At 41.0% G+C, this 14390-nt stretch overlaps 1 protein-coding gene and 1 long non-coding RNA gene across 6 annotated transcripts; both read right to left on the bottom strand.

The window, feature by feature from the left end:
• Positions 1 to 5984, bottom strand: LOC145551775 (uncharacterized). Of its 2 annotated transcripts, XR_014087692.1 has the most exons (6): positions 4398 to 5984; positions 3983 to 4151; positions 3516 to 3878; positions 1915 to 1982; positions 1376 to 1419; positions 1 to 446 (listed from the first exon to the last, which is right to left on the bottom strand). It is a non-coding gene; the product is annotated as an uncharacterized LOC145551775 (long non-coding RNA). The 2 variants fall into 2 exon arrangements; XR_014087691.1 differs by having other exon boundaries at positions 3983 to 5984.
• A 2282-nt stretch (positions 5985 to 8266) lies between these two features.
• fezf2 (FEZ family zinc finger 2) lies at positions 8267 to 12835 on the bottom strand. Of its 4 annotated transcripts, none has more exons than XM_081607516.1 (5): positions 12385 to 12835; positions 11203 to 12301; positions 10867 to 11001; positions 10557 to 10689; positions 8267 to 8914 (listed from the first exon to the last, which is right to left on the bottom strand). In XM_081607516.1, the coding sequence occupies exons 2-5, from the start codon at positions 11962 to 11964 to the stop codon at positions 8664 to 8666; spliced, it is 1281 nt and encodes a 426-aa protein (XP_081463642.1). In that variant the 5' UTR covers positions 11965 to 12301; positions 12385 to 12835; the 3' UTR covers positions 8267 to 8663. The 4 variants fall into 4 exon arrangements, with proteins under 4 accessions (XP_081463642.1, XP_081463640.1, XP_081463641.1 ...); XM_081607514.1 differs by having other exon boundaries at positions 11203 to 12550; positions 12626 to 12835; XM_081607515.1 differs by having other exon boundaries at positions 11203 to 12511; positions 12626 to 12835.
• Positions 12836 to 14390: the final 1555 nt, after the last annotated feature.

Below are 14390 nucleotides of genomic sequence, written 5' to 3'. Positions count from 1 at the left end.
GTGTAAAATGCCATGTTTAAAGGATTTAAGACTGTCAACTTTTACTATGTAAAAACAGTCCTATTCAAAATTTTAAACCTCTATACAGGCAAAGTAAATAGTTCATGCAGTGACTCAGCCAGTCACAGCATGTCTTAAGGCTTTTACAGAATATGACAAAAACGTATCAATGAACAGCCCAAGATGATCGTATTACTACTGCATTACAACAGTAACATTTATTTCAGTGAATGACAAAAACAATATAAAACAAAAAACGTCTCACTAAAGTGAAACTGCAGTTATAGAAAAAAATGAAAATTAGAACTTTGTAATACAAAAAAAAGAAAAAAGAAAAAGCAACATCATCCGCTTGTTTGTTGTCTGAAGGAAGTGGCTCTTCTTGAGGGACAGCAACATGTGAGAACTGACATGCAGGTTCCCACGTGTCTTCCCAGATTTTCCCACTAGAAAAGATGAACAGTAAAATCAAGTTATGGAATTTTTATGTACTGCAAGGTAAACATTTTTCTCTTTCTAAAAGAGAGTTTCTGTAGCTAAATACTTTCCCTGACTAAATCACCCCCTGCCCCAATTAACAGCTTATTGGGACACAACAGGATCTTGTTGTGTCCCAAACAATATTATCTTGAATTATTAAGTGTCCGATGACAAACTGACTGCACATAATTTCACCACTACACAAACAAGAAAAATCTCTCATAGTGGTTTAGTTTTTGAAAAAATTCTACCAAAATCCTAACTCAAAGAAAGTGACAGTTTCAGATTTAATTTCCAGCTTGTATCAATTATAAAAGAACAGTTTAAATAATTTCTAGGACCATAGTGCCTTTTCATAATATAATAAAGTAAGACTGTTACCTTCAGTTGTTATACAAATGTTGTACATATCAAATAAGACTTAAAAGAAATGTCACTTTGTCATTTACACACTTTAATGTATAGAACCCAGGAAGAGTAGCCATGTTTAAGCCAATGTCTACTGGAGACCCATTTTCAAAATGGGTCACTGTTTCTCTAAGAAGCACCTCCTCTTCTGACACTGGCTTTAGGATGTCATCACACCTTCATTAAGTGGTTTACAGCCATTTCAGTAGCGTTGGACTGAGAAGCAATCCCCAAAATGAGCTCAGCAGAGCTGGTCCTGCAGGCGTTTGCTAATTGCAGCTGCCATTAGCCTTAAGGGATTGCATCAGGGGAGGTAGGGCGCCATCTCAGCTAGACTGAAACCTAAGGAAAAGCTCTTGTGACAAAAGGCCACAAAAGCTTGATGACATTATAACGTAATATACATCTCCAAATTTTACATTTCCATTATATTTCCCCATGACATAGCAAGATTATATTTCTAATAGGTGCAAAAAACACTTCTCACCAAGCAGAGCAGGGTAACCAATGAATTTTTACTTCCTCTTTTCCCTACACAGCATATAAATAAAAGAGAAATCAATTAATTAAAGCAATCATCAAAAACATGTCCATAAAGTGTTTCTAAAATACTTAAGCGTGGAAGGAGTCTTCAGTCAGTATTGAAGGATGAGTGGTGAATCATGGCTTTTATAATAAAATGCCTAATTATGTGATTTGGTGTTCCATCTCTATGCTTCTGTTACTGTGCCAATGCTGACTTTTTTGTGTGAAATTGTTTTGCTCTGACTTATTGTAATGCCCCTTTTTATCCTTATAATAAAAAAAGAAAAATAGAAAGCAATTGAGTCTTGAGAGTAAGTAAATATGATCAAAAAGTTTATGAGTAAACAAATGTGCTTATTTTTGCAGACCAGTCCCAATTATCACCCCTGCCCCCATCTACTCATCTCCACATGTGGCAATGTCTCTTGGTGTATCATGGCATTTTTGACTAGGATGGGAATGTACTTTGAGAGGGTGTATTAGTAACAATTTTCGTCTTACCGCATTTGTCCTATGCCCGGTGATTGAGTCAAAGAGGAACACCTTTTGTCTACTACATTTCCGGCAACCTTAATGACAAGAAAAGAAAAAAATTATAAAAACAAAACATGAAATACAGCCTAAGTGTGTACAATGAAAAACTGAAAACTAGTGTGGTGACTTTTAATCATTCTAAACTTTAATCTTCTTTACATGGACTTACACATTTTCTCTAATTATTTCAGAGGTTAAAGTTATATTATTAGTAGTTAAATATTACTAATTTTTAACTACTAATAGTATATTATTTAACTATTAGTATAAATATAATTTTAACTAATAGTTAAATATTATTTAACTATTGGCCAAAGAAATTGAAAAATAATACTTAAAGTGTAACTAAACCCAAAATAAGTTTTGTCACTTATAAACTGTATAATTATTTTCTGATTCTGTGAAAATTTGACACTTCAATACTTGACTCCTCAAGTTGGTAGTTGGGTTTTTCTAATAGTTACAGTGAAATTCATTAACATTAAAATATGAAATAATACCACAGCCATGTCACTCAGCACTCATTCTGGTATATGGCGATCTCTTTCAGTCCCACTGCCCCACACGGTGCAGCGGGGCAGTGGGGAGATGAGTTGGAATAGCAAGTGTTGTAGACTGTATTGATAGTAGCATTATTCTCATTTGCAAATGTTTCTTTGTAATATTGACAAAATTGGAATGGGCCTGCTCTGCTCTGATTACTGCCAAAGGAATTCTGCAGGACAGACAACTGTTAGACTGACTGTAGGTCCTTTTAGGAGCAAGGGGGAATCTAAGCATCCTATGCTACTTGCTTATGACAGAGCAATGCTGATTTAAGAGACTGCAAAACAACAACAAAAAAGAGTTGCTACATATATCACTAGATGTTTTGACCAGTCAGTAGAAGAGTCAGGAAAAAATCAATGAACATAGCAACAAAGTGGATAAGCTTTGTCGCTATCTTTGTTAATCTCCATCTCCAGCAGTGTCTTTTCCTTCTCCCCACTTGTGTAAAATTTGCAAAGGCTTGGTTTATGATTTCAGGACAGTTAGTTAAACTTGTTTAGTTAAACTTGTTTAACTAACAAATACAGTGTACTTGTCCACAGGTTCACAAACAAGGTCAAGACAAGCATCATTATTAATTGAGAATTTGAAGTTAGTATAGCTGAAATGTACATTAAATGCACAGTGGCACAGTTGATAGAAGAAGTTCTGGTTTTGATTCCTGGCCCTGGGTCTTTCTGCATGCGTGGGTTTTCTCCGGGTACTCTGGTTTCCTTCCACGGTCCAAAAACATGACTGTCATGTTAGTTGGTCTCTCCAAATTGTCCCTAGATGTGTGTGTGTGTGTGTGTGTGTGTGTGTGTGTGCATGGTTGTTTGTCCTGTCTGTCTCTGTGTTGCCCTGGTCACCACCCTGGACAGACTGGCGACCTGTCCAGGGTGACCCCCTCCTCTAGCTGGAGATAGGCAGCAGCAGCATTTTAGTGCTGAACTCCTTAAGTAGGTAGTTGGTCCCCCCGGTGTAAGAAAATCAATGGATGTAAAAGCAATAGACACAGGACTGAGGAAAACAAAACTTACGCTTTCTCTTCTTACTGTCAGTGTCACATAGGCCACCCTGAGTTGATGAGATGGCATTAGCAGCAGGTGATTGAGATGACTCCTGATCTGGCTGGTCTATGGGAGAGGCAGCTGGAGAGGGGCTTCGGGCCCTTTTCGTCTGGAAAGCTGATGAGGATGGAACAATAGGAGGAGGAGGAACAGGAACCAGATCAAGCACAATCACAGTTTCTTCTTGGTTTTGTGGTGAGGTCTTTATCTGCTCCTCAGCTGTGGTCTCCTTTGGTTCATTAATGAAGTCCTCAGCGTTTTTACCAGTCAATTGCTCTTTGTGTGTAAAAGCATCTTCTGTAGAAGTTTGGGGCTGGACTGGTACAGGTGTGCCTAGGAAAGACATAATTTTAAAGAAAAAATACATAAGTATTGCTTGCTCTCTGATATAAGGCACTACAGGTGTACACACTCTCACACAAACATACATGCATTACCAACAGAGAGAAGAAATTCATAAGCCCTCTGCATCTTATCCAAAAAATTTTTTGTAGTATCCGTGGTCTCCAAATGTGTAGTTATGTCAGCAACCCACTTGCTTGAAGATGATTGTTGCTTCGCGAAAAATAAAATGGGCTTGAAGCCTAAAGCATGGAGTTTGCGTACCTGCGATTGATAAGAACATGTAACAAATTACTTAAACACACCATCCTATTAGAGCAGTTGTTTTTCATCTTTAGCAACATATTGATAAAATAATTTATATTTTCAAAGTCATGTGTGTTTTGTGGTGTTAACATCTCAACTATTTCATATGGAAAAGTCAGAGAAGAATGTTTAAGTTAACAAGAGGAGTACGGGGTACATTTTGCTCATTAACAGAACTTTTTCAGTCTAAAAATGTATACTTACTGCGATTTGTGCAGAACATATTACTCTGGAAACGTTTCTGTTCTTTAAAACAGCTTCCCTCCACTGATCGTCAAAAATCTGCAGCTTTTCTTTTAGATTTTTTTGGTGGAAAGACTCTGGTAGCTGACAAAACAAGTTTTTCTGTTTGCCTGGTTAGGCGTTTCACACTTTGGGCATGGCCTGAATTTGGGCCGTGTCATACTTAAAAAACAATGGCAAAGTGCAAAAAAAACAACAACAAAACAACAAAGACTTCAGATGGAGAAACAAACAGACAGACAGACAGACAGAATGACAGACAGACAGACGGACGGACGGACGGACAGACAGTACTGTTGACAAGTTAAGAATAGACAAATTAAGGACACAAAGATGATGAACAGATAAAACAGATGTGGCTCTTAAAAGTGCCTTTTGTGGGTGCTATATAAAAGAGCAGAAATATAGGTGAGGTGAGGTGATGAGATCAAAGAAGAACCTGTTGACATAAAAAAAAGAAATGTTCAGATTTCGGAAGTTCTTGATTTCTCTTTATAAGTTGCAACAGCAATAAACAAAATAGACAGGTGGAGAGATCTTTCCCTGTAATGATCCAAGTTCGTTTTAATTGGAAGTAAATGGCCTAGCTGCAAACAGACAGGGGCTCATAGACAAACTTTTAAGGATCATTACAGCCTAGGGTCACTGGCGTTTATATCGATCCTCAAATTTTACAACAAGCATGACTATAAAGAATTCTGTGACTCTAGCATGGCTAATTAAATGTATTAAGTGCAGGTTCAGTTGAAGCTTATGGACTCCAAGAGGCTAATGTAGCTAGCTTCCCGCCCAGTTCTTCCGGTAAATTTCTTTTATAAATGTTACAAACGTGTCTAAATGTCTTCAACCACTCGCGGCACAGTCCGACTGCCATTAAGTCCTAAAACTGCAATCATCAACTTTATAACGCAACACTCTAGTTATTTTTTAGTTTTATAGTACAGAAACATTTTGGACAGATTCAGGTTTGTACTCACAGCGTCGCATGCGATGACGTCAGCGTCTTCTTCTTCATGGGTTTTTGCCGGATACGTACTTATTTTTATTATTTCAATCAAAAATATTAAAACGTTCACAGAACTGTTTGCATGAAATCACAAAAGAAAATAATTCTTATTTTTTCTTAAATTAAGTTGGTAAATTTAAAATAAAGGATTTTAAATCAAGTTAAAAAAAAAAAATAAATAAAAGCTTTTAAATCAACTTAACAACAACCACAACAAAAACCCTCCGGTTTTATATTTTACTGAGTTATTTTAAAATACCAAATTAAAGTTTTATGAACGTTTATGTAGTAAATATTATTAATATCCTGTTCAAACTAGCACACACATTGTAAATAAAGGTTTTTTAAAAAATAGATACGTCATCTTATTCGTTCCTAAGTCGTAAATATCGGACGCTCAGGGAACCGTACAACATTCAATGGGAGAACCCTTCAAGTCACATATTGACGCCAAGGGGGTACCCTCGGCGTCAATATGTGACGCCGAGGGTACCTGAAAAAACGTCAATATGTGACGAGTTGGGAGTGAGAATGTGTTGTTATTTCACCAGATAGACGCTTTGGAATGACCACAAAATCTAACCAAATAAGAATAAGAGACAGATTCCTTTAAAAAATGTCTCCATCCGATTATATGATTTTCATTTGTTGGAGTAATAAAACACTGAACAATTACCAATAGGGATGTAGCATCTCTCAATCTCAGCTGTCTTAAATGTTTGAAATCGTCATTTGTTTTGCAGCAATAACAGTCAGATGTCGCGTGGCACGAAACGACTGTGTTTCGTGTTTCACAGAAACGTCTTTCAGATGTAATTTTACAGTGTAAAAATAGGACACTTCAGCATGTGTCGGAGAAAGACACATGCTGAAACTCGTAATCTTTTGATTGCCATAGAAATCTTCCAGTTGATCCACAGCCTTCTTTGTAAAGTACAGAGAGAATGAAAAATGTAAAATAAAAAAAAAAAAACATTTCTTCCTACGGTCCCCTAAGTTTTTAACAGCTTGCATCATTTGAGACATGGACCTACCCATCAAGAAGAACTCTTGTTCAAACTGTATCATTGACAATTCATCTTCGTAGCATTTAAATGGCCGTTTTCTATCGTGTTAGTGGCTGAGATCCATGGTACGTGAACACGATTTATCTCTGCGACAGAATTCACACTCATCCCGGAAACGGACTTCATTAGCAACACCGTCTATTTAACGAGAGATGTGTTGAAAGCTCGGACATCAGCTTCACATAGTTTGGCTTTCGTCTCTTCTGGTCCGTGGAAGTGGGGTTATTTGCTCAACACTGCCGGTGCTCCGCCGGACCTGGTTAAAGTTAAAGTTCCAACATCACTTTATGCTCTAGAGCAGTCTGGTGATTCACGTCTGCGCTTTCTCTTTGGCCTTTTCCCTTTTTGTTTTTCTATTTTCATTACCAGATTTCTTGTGGATTCAAGCCATCATGGCTGCGTGAATATCCTTCTTCAGAGATAAAAAAAAAAAACAACAAAAAATCCTTTCTATGTTCTCAGGAGACAAGCTGTTTTTTTTGGGGGGGGACCAAAAAGACTCATGTCGGCAGGCTCATATTGACTTGTGCAGGTATTTATTTATTTTTTGTTTAAAATACTCATTCCTCTAGTTTCCCCCCTATTTTGATCAAAATTCTTGCTTCGTGAGCTTTAGGAAGAGAATCCTGCACTATTCCACATCCCACTTTCTACTGAGAAAACCGCTGAATGCGTTTCTGCAGTCTGACACAGAGAGATGATCCAAGAAAAGAAGACAGAGTGTCACTTCGGATCCTCGTCCCTCCGAGTCCAAAAGTCGAACTTTTCTGTGATCACAACAGATAGATATCTTCTCTAACTTGGTCTATAAGACCAGCTTCTACGCCACGTGCGATCTGTCTCTGGAAGTTAAAAACTCCAAGACATCTCTGTGCGAACTTCGTGCTTTTGCAGAGGGGTGCTGACGGGGTGAAGGTGAGCAGGGCGTCATCTGCCAATATTGGCCTTGCCAGGTTATTCCAGGGCCGGCCGAGCGCGTTAATTAGCTGTTAATAGAAACGGAGCCATTTGGGAGCACGTTGCGACTCTCCGCAGAATGTGCGCCGGGATAATATTGTTCCAGGAGACGTGCGCAGAATGACCCAGACTTTATTAACACGGGGGCCCAGATGACGAGCTGCGGCCTGAGTGCTCCATTATCTCCAGTTCTGATGAGTGGCTCCGGATGAGACGCGCACGCTCCCTCCCCCCGCCCCCCCCGCATGCTGTCGGACCCCCGGGGCCGTTTAGCTGCTTAATGTAATTTGCTTTCAAGGGCTGTGTTATCTCCCATCATTTGCGCCATTATTTCCCCGAGTCAAGTGTAAATGTGGCTTTATTAAAATCGTGTCTGTCAATAAATGTTGAAGTAAAGTTCACGCAGAGCATGCTGGTCTGTCGCTTTTTCCCCGTGCACGTGGAAACGCGTCACCTGCACAGATTACTTTCAGGAAGTGGCCCTCACCTGGCAGGCCTGTAAGCCCAGCAGAATTCATCCTGCTGCCACAATAAAACTGGAACTATAAGACAGACAGGCGAGAACAAGCAAATGCATAAAAGTGAAAGTGGTTGTACGTCATGAATCTGGGTGTTTATGTGAACTGGTTGTTGTTTGCTTTAGACTTCTTTAGACTTGCTTTAGTTATCAGAATGACTTCTGTTGTGAATGCTGAACATTTTCTGCCACCTGAAATATGTCAAACCTTCAGGTGATATCTTTTACATATACATATATTTATATATATATGAATTGAAATAACATGGCTGAGACTGTGAGCTTTCATTATAAGTTATAAGTTATTTATTCACATTAACACTTTCCAGTAAAATACATAACATGGCAACTCATATTTAAATAGCAACTTTTTGACCTGTTCTGTACATCGGTCTGGTGCTTCGGCCCTGTGTTCCCCATACAGGAGGAAGAATGCTAGATGACAAAGAAAAGAAATCCCTACTATGTTCCTATTAGCTCGCTCTTCTTGGGTCTGGTCGGCTCATTCGTCCCCTCTGTGTTAGTGCACGGGGCCCCTAAGACTCGCCACACCCATTTGAGTCCAGTCTCAGGGGGCTTTCTCACCTCAGGCCTGGATTTTTTTTTTTTTCTCCCAAGAACACCAGTCATAGTGACCTCAGAGAGCCCGCCATCAGCCAGCCCCGTCCTCTCAGCAGACCTCAGCTCTGCGGCTCTCTCAGGGCCTCCGAGACGGCAGAAAAGCCACTCTCGTGGAGCTTCCTGATGTGCTTCTTCAAGTCAAAGTTGCGGCAGAAGCCTTTGCCGCAGGTGGCGCAGGTGAACGGCTTCTTGTCGTTGTGCGTGTGCATGTGAAACGTCAAGTTGTAGATCTGATGGAAGGCCTTGTTGCAGATGGAGCACTTGTACTGCTTCTCCCCGCTGTGCGTCAACTTGTGGTTCTTGTAGTTCCCTAAAAACATACAAACAAACAAAAAGAAAATTGAATGAACAGAGCAACCCTGAAGTTAAAAGAAAACAAAAAGTGTCCAGTGCAACAGAAAAAAAAAAAATCATGTAGCAGGTACAGCTAATAAAGCTGGTTGTCATTTTTCTTTGTCAGTATTTCTGAACATTCCTCCTGACTACAGAGAAACACTCCAACACTAAATGTTATGTGACTTATTAGTCATCACATCAACCTGCTGCCACTTCCTGTGACTTCCAGAAAAAAATGACATAACGGTTTATTTATATATGTGTGAAACTACAGTCAGGTGAAAAAAATCCATTTCAAACCACCGATAAAATACACCATCTTTTATTTTTATTCATTATTTAAAAAAAAACAAAAAACATTTCCTTTAAATATAAAACAAGGGTTAATTAGTTTCTTTTTAAATCAAGTTTGTAAAATTGAGTGGACAAACATCAAAATGTAAAAATAATCAATCTGGTTTTATTTAAAGGTAAGCATATTGTCTTTTCTCAGCAAAAACATAAACCGACTCTATATTGTCGTTTATATCAACATGCTGCAAATTATTCTATTAAAAAAATGTAAATGTGGGAGGTTAGTGACATTTTTATGCTACAAAAACTCATAAATATATTAAACAATTCGTCAGTTAAACCTTTCATTTATTTCAGTAGTTTACTTTAGTAGTCGAGTAATTTTAGGTACATATTTTATCATTTCAAGAGTAAAGCGGTGAGCAAAGTGAGGATTAAAAATCCCTCTGCATGCGCAGAGATCCACCGTGAAGCCGGACCCTGCGCGGAGTCTCCTGCCCTTAATTACATTCTCTATTTTCTTTTTTCTTTTTCTTTTTTTTTTTTTTTTTTTTTTTTGCGTGTTAAGGTCGAGAAGTTGTCAAACTTTGTCAGAATCAAGCGCTGTGGCAAAAATTCAAAAAGAAAAGAAAAGAAACGGGAGAAAAAAAGCCAACTTTTCTGGAGTTCAAGCAGCTGACCCAGAGCAAATGCTGCCGTCTTCAGGAAAGAATTAGTCCGTGGAAAGTGCCACGTCCTATTTGTGCTGATGGTTTTCGGTGAGCCTGCAGATATTTACCACAACGCGGCTTCGCTTCCCGCATCACCAACAAAACATGCGGGAGCCTGTCGGCGTTCGCGACGCGAACAAAAAATAAATAAATACATTTTTTTTTTAAATCGGCCTGTACTGATTTTGCGAAACGCAAATAAGTTATCGCGCTTACTGAGCTTCTCTTTCTTAATTTTTTTTTTCTGCGTAAACTACTGAAGTAAAAATATCAATTCAACCACGGAAAGCGCTAACTTACTTCAGACTGTCTGCTTTATTTACTTTATTGACCTAATTCAAGCGCCAGACCAAAATAAAACTACCACGTGTATAATAATAATAATAATAATAATAATAATAATAATAATAAAGGTACAATCGAGGACAATTCCCTCTTTTAAAGTTACTTTTAAACGTTAAGCGTTTTGGTTCTAATGCTTGTCACGTGTGTTTTTTAATATAATATATATAGTTTAGCTAGGTCACACATATTAAAGCTAATGCGTAAAACAAAAAACCGATTGAGTACATTCACCTCGTTAGTGACGGCGTGAGGCTTCATGAAACGCACCTTTCTGGTGGAAACCTTTCCCGCAGAACTCGCACACAAACGGCTTGTATCCGGCGTGGATGCGCACGTGCGTGTTGAGCGTGGAGCTCCTGTTGAACGCCTTGCCGCACTGGTTGCATTTGTGCGGCTTCTCCTAGGTGGAAGATATTTGGAGAAAATAGGTTTACGGAGCAGTTGAAAGCAAATGAAGTGTGTGTTTGTCTCTCTCTCGCTCGCTCTCTCTCTGTGTGTGTGTATGCGTGTGTGTGTGTGTGTGCGTGTGCGTGTGTGTGTGTGAGGCAGCAAAGGCCGGCCTGCAGGTGTGTCTCACCTGAGTGTGGATGATCTTGTGCCTGCAGAGCGTGCTGGCCTGTCGGAAGCCTTTGCCGCACACTTTGCACACAAACGGCCGGGCCCCGGTGTGCACCGGCATGTGTCTGGTCAGGTTATAATGCGCGTTAAAAACCTACGAGAGAAAAGAAAACACACACACACACACACACACACACACACACACACACACACACACACACACACACACACACACACACACACACACACACACACACACACACACACACACACAGACGATCCTGTTAACATGTGTGCTCTAGTAACGCTCTCTGGTTTGTCTCGGAGCGGATAACTGTCGTTCCTAAAAGTTTACCTTCCCACAAACTTCACACGTGAAGTTTTTGTGCTTGCCGTCCGCGCTGCAGCCTCCGGAGCTGAGCTTGCTGTGCGTCTTGACGCCGTTCTTCTCGCCAATCAGAGCGTGGTTCTCCTTCACTATCTGGTCCAGCTGGCCCGGCAGATGCTCCTTGTGTGGGTACTGGGGAGTGGGGAGCTTCTCGGAGCCAGCGCCGGCTAGCTTGGCGTTCTCCAGCAGCAAGAGTCTGTGGTGCGCCGACAGGGACGCCTGGGCCTGGGAGGTGGAAAGCCAGTGTCCGGCCAGGAGCTCTGACTGCTGGTACGCAGAGTCCAGGTAATTCAGGTAGTAAAGTGAGCCCACGCTGGGCACGGCCACGGCCTGGTGGATGACTTGCGGCTTCACCACCCTGCTGCCGGTGGTCGGCACCGGTTGCTTCAACGTGGAGTCCGCTCTGGCGCACACGCCGCAGTTCCCTTTGCATGGCGCGACCGCCGATCCGCAGAACGTTCCCCTGAGGCTGGCTCTCCAGAGCTCCGAGTAGTTCATCAGCGCCTTGGCCTGCAGGTCGTAGCTGAACGGCTGCAGCGGGATCATGCAGGGGATGGGGGAGCAGAGGCCGAGCAACTTTTTCCCCTCCGAGCGCTCCTCCGCGCCGCTCCTCGGCTCCGAGCTCTTGGACATGATCCGGTCGATAGAGAAGGCCAGGCTCTTCGGAGCCCCGGAGGGCCCGGTCCTGCCGCAGGACATCACCGTCTCCAGAGAGGCAGAACTTGCCATTAAAAAAAAGAAGAAAAAGAAAAAAAAAAGAAAAAGAAAAAAAGAATTCTTGCCGTTCGCAGCTGAACTTGTTGGAAAGTCCGAGCGTTCCTGTTTTGTCACTCCTCTGAGTTCCCAGCAGCAGCAGCGGATACAGGAACCATCAGTTTGATGCGCACCTTGCTGTCAGAGTGTCATCCTCCCCCCCCAACGCCTTCCCCCAAACCCCCATGCAAACAGCGGCGTCCAGGGGTAATTGGTTAATCCTCATTAACTTTTGCGCGGAAAATTAACGGGACATTTTCGAGTCAATAACCAAAGAAGAAGAAGAAAAAAAACAGAGGGAGGACAGCAGAACCTGAAGAAGAAGAAAACGGAAAAAAAATGTGGGAGCTCCAGGAGGATGCAGGAGCGCGGAGTTAAGTGTGAGTTAGAGGTTACCTCTTTAATGCTCAGATGACTGGAGAGCCGCACGCTGGCAGCGCCCGCCCCCTCCTCAGCGCCGGTCCTGACATCAGCGGGCAGCAGCGCAGCCTCCACCGGCCGACCAGGAAACGCCCTCATCAACCTGCGCGCCATCAAATCAGGAAAGTTGAGGGGCTGGAGCCTATAGACACAAACGACTCTCTTTCTTTCTTTTCTTTTCTTTTTTCTTTTTCTTTTTTTTTTTTTTGTCTCTTACCTGAGGAGGAAAATGTGTAAACACGTTCTGACTACGCTCATTAAACAACAGGAGAGGAGCTGCTTTCATTTGGTTAACAACAGAGTAATCTCTGTTTTTGTGCTTCAGTTTGGGATTTTTTTTTTTTTCAAGAGAAAGTTGCTAATCCTCTGAGATGGGATTCCTCTCTCTCTCTCTCTCTTTTTTTTTTTACTCGCCGGCTCACATCCTCACTTACGAAATCGGACCTCCAATTTCCACCTGTTTAAAGCGCGCAGATCCTAAACGCTGTTCCTCCACTCGATTGTAAGGAAGCAATTTTCCAGCGCGATTCACAGAGAAAGAGACAGAAAAAGAAAGAGAGAGAGAAAAAAACAACAGAAGCTCATTTACTTTTCGCAACTAAAGCACTGCGTGAACGTGGTTTTTTTTGTCGTTGAAATAGAAGAGAGGGATTAAAGAGGGAGAGAGGAGAAAATAAAAGATTTAAGTTAGTGACATGTTAAAAGAGAAAATAGTAAGAGGGTATCCCCCCCCCCTCTCGCTTTCTCTACATTGTTTAGAAGGAATTTGCTGGGATCCACTTCGTTGACGGAACAGCCTTGAGCTTGTAGGCCTTTTTTTTAAATTTTATACCTGAGGGCGTCTGAGAGACAGGAGAGGTTACGACCCACCGACACAGAGGGACAATGCATATGCAAAGCACATGTGGAAAACATCTTAAGTAAAGAGATCCTCTTTTTTTTCTCAGTTCTTAAACATTTGTGGTAAAAATAAATAAAATAAATAAATTCAAATACAGCTGGTGTAGCAAGTTAAACAAGCACAAAATTAGAAAGGATAACACCAGGACAAAAAATATCATGGTTTTTTTTTTATTTTATTTGATCAAAAACAAACCAACACGTAGAAACATTTGGAAAAAAAAGAAATAAAAAACAGAAACAAACAGGTTGTCCAAGGTGGATTGGGTCTACAAGGCGTCCTCCTTTTTTACATTTTCTGGTCATTTTAACTCTTGCAGGAGTTTTTTTATTTTTTTTTACAGTGCATGCTTAGGTAATCACCTAATTAACTCACAACACCTGTAAACATTTCTGAGCCTCTAACTGGTCTCTCAGTCTGGGTCAACAGGCTAACTGGATAGTTGTCCAGAAGACAGTTCCTGCTTGTTGTTCACAGTGCTATATCCTCACAGAAGGTTAAGTGGAAGGAAAAAGTGCAGTAGTTGGATCACATTCTCTGGTCTCCAACCTGATTTAACTTGCAGTGTCATGTGTAGTGACACATCTTCATTCACCTTCTTACCAGCAACTAAAACAAAAAAAACCTCGGGCCTCATAGATCATTTGTTTGTTTTTTGTCCTTGTCTGGTCAGGAAGAACAGCATTAATTCAGCTTTGGACAGGTCCACACTCAGTCTGGACACGGAGCAGAATCTGTTTTTCTTTTGGGTGCCACATAAGAGAGTCTTATAGATTATGTATCTCTGACCCAACGTAGCCCTCTGAGTGGGATAACCAATCCATGATCTCCGTGGATACGACTTCCAGCAGAATGTTGTGGATGCAGCCGCTGTGAGACAGACTTTAATCTTAAACATTGCTGTTCAGATTTAAACTGTATTTGTCTATCAAGCTCGAAGCGTGAATAGCAATGAGGAGGGAGGAGGATGACAGTGAGGGGGAAAGCGTGAGCAGCAGCTCTGGGGTTTTTAAACACAGTTATGACTCACAGAGAACAATGTAAGGTTTCAGGCTCTTGCTGTGATCAGGCTAAAGTACTC

This window comes from Poecilia reticulata, chromosome 5 (assembly GCF_904066995.2).
Source record: "Poecilia reticulata chromosome 5, P_reticulata-male-v2, whole genome shotgun sequence".
Lineage (NCBI taxonomy): Eukaryota > Metazoa > Chordata > Actinopteri > Cyprinodontiformes > Poeciliidae > Poecilia > Poecilia reticulata.
Note: the sequence above shows the minus strand (reverse complement) of the source record. Positions and strands in the feature narration are given on the sequence as shown.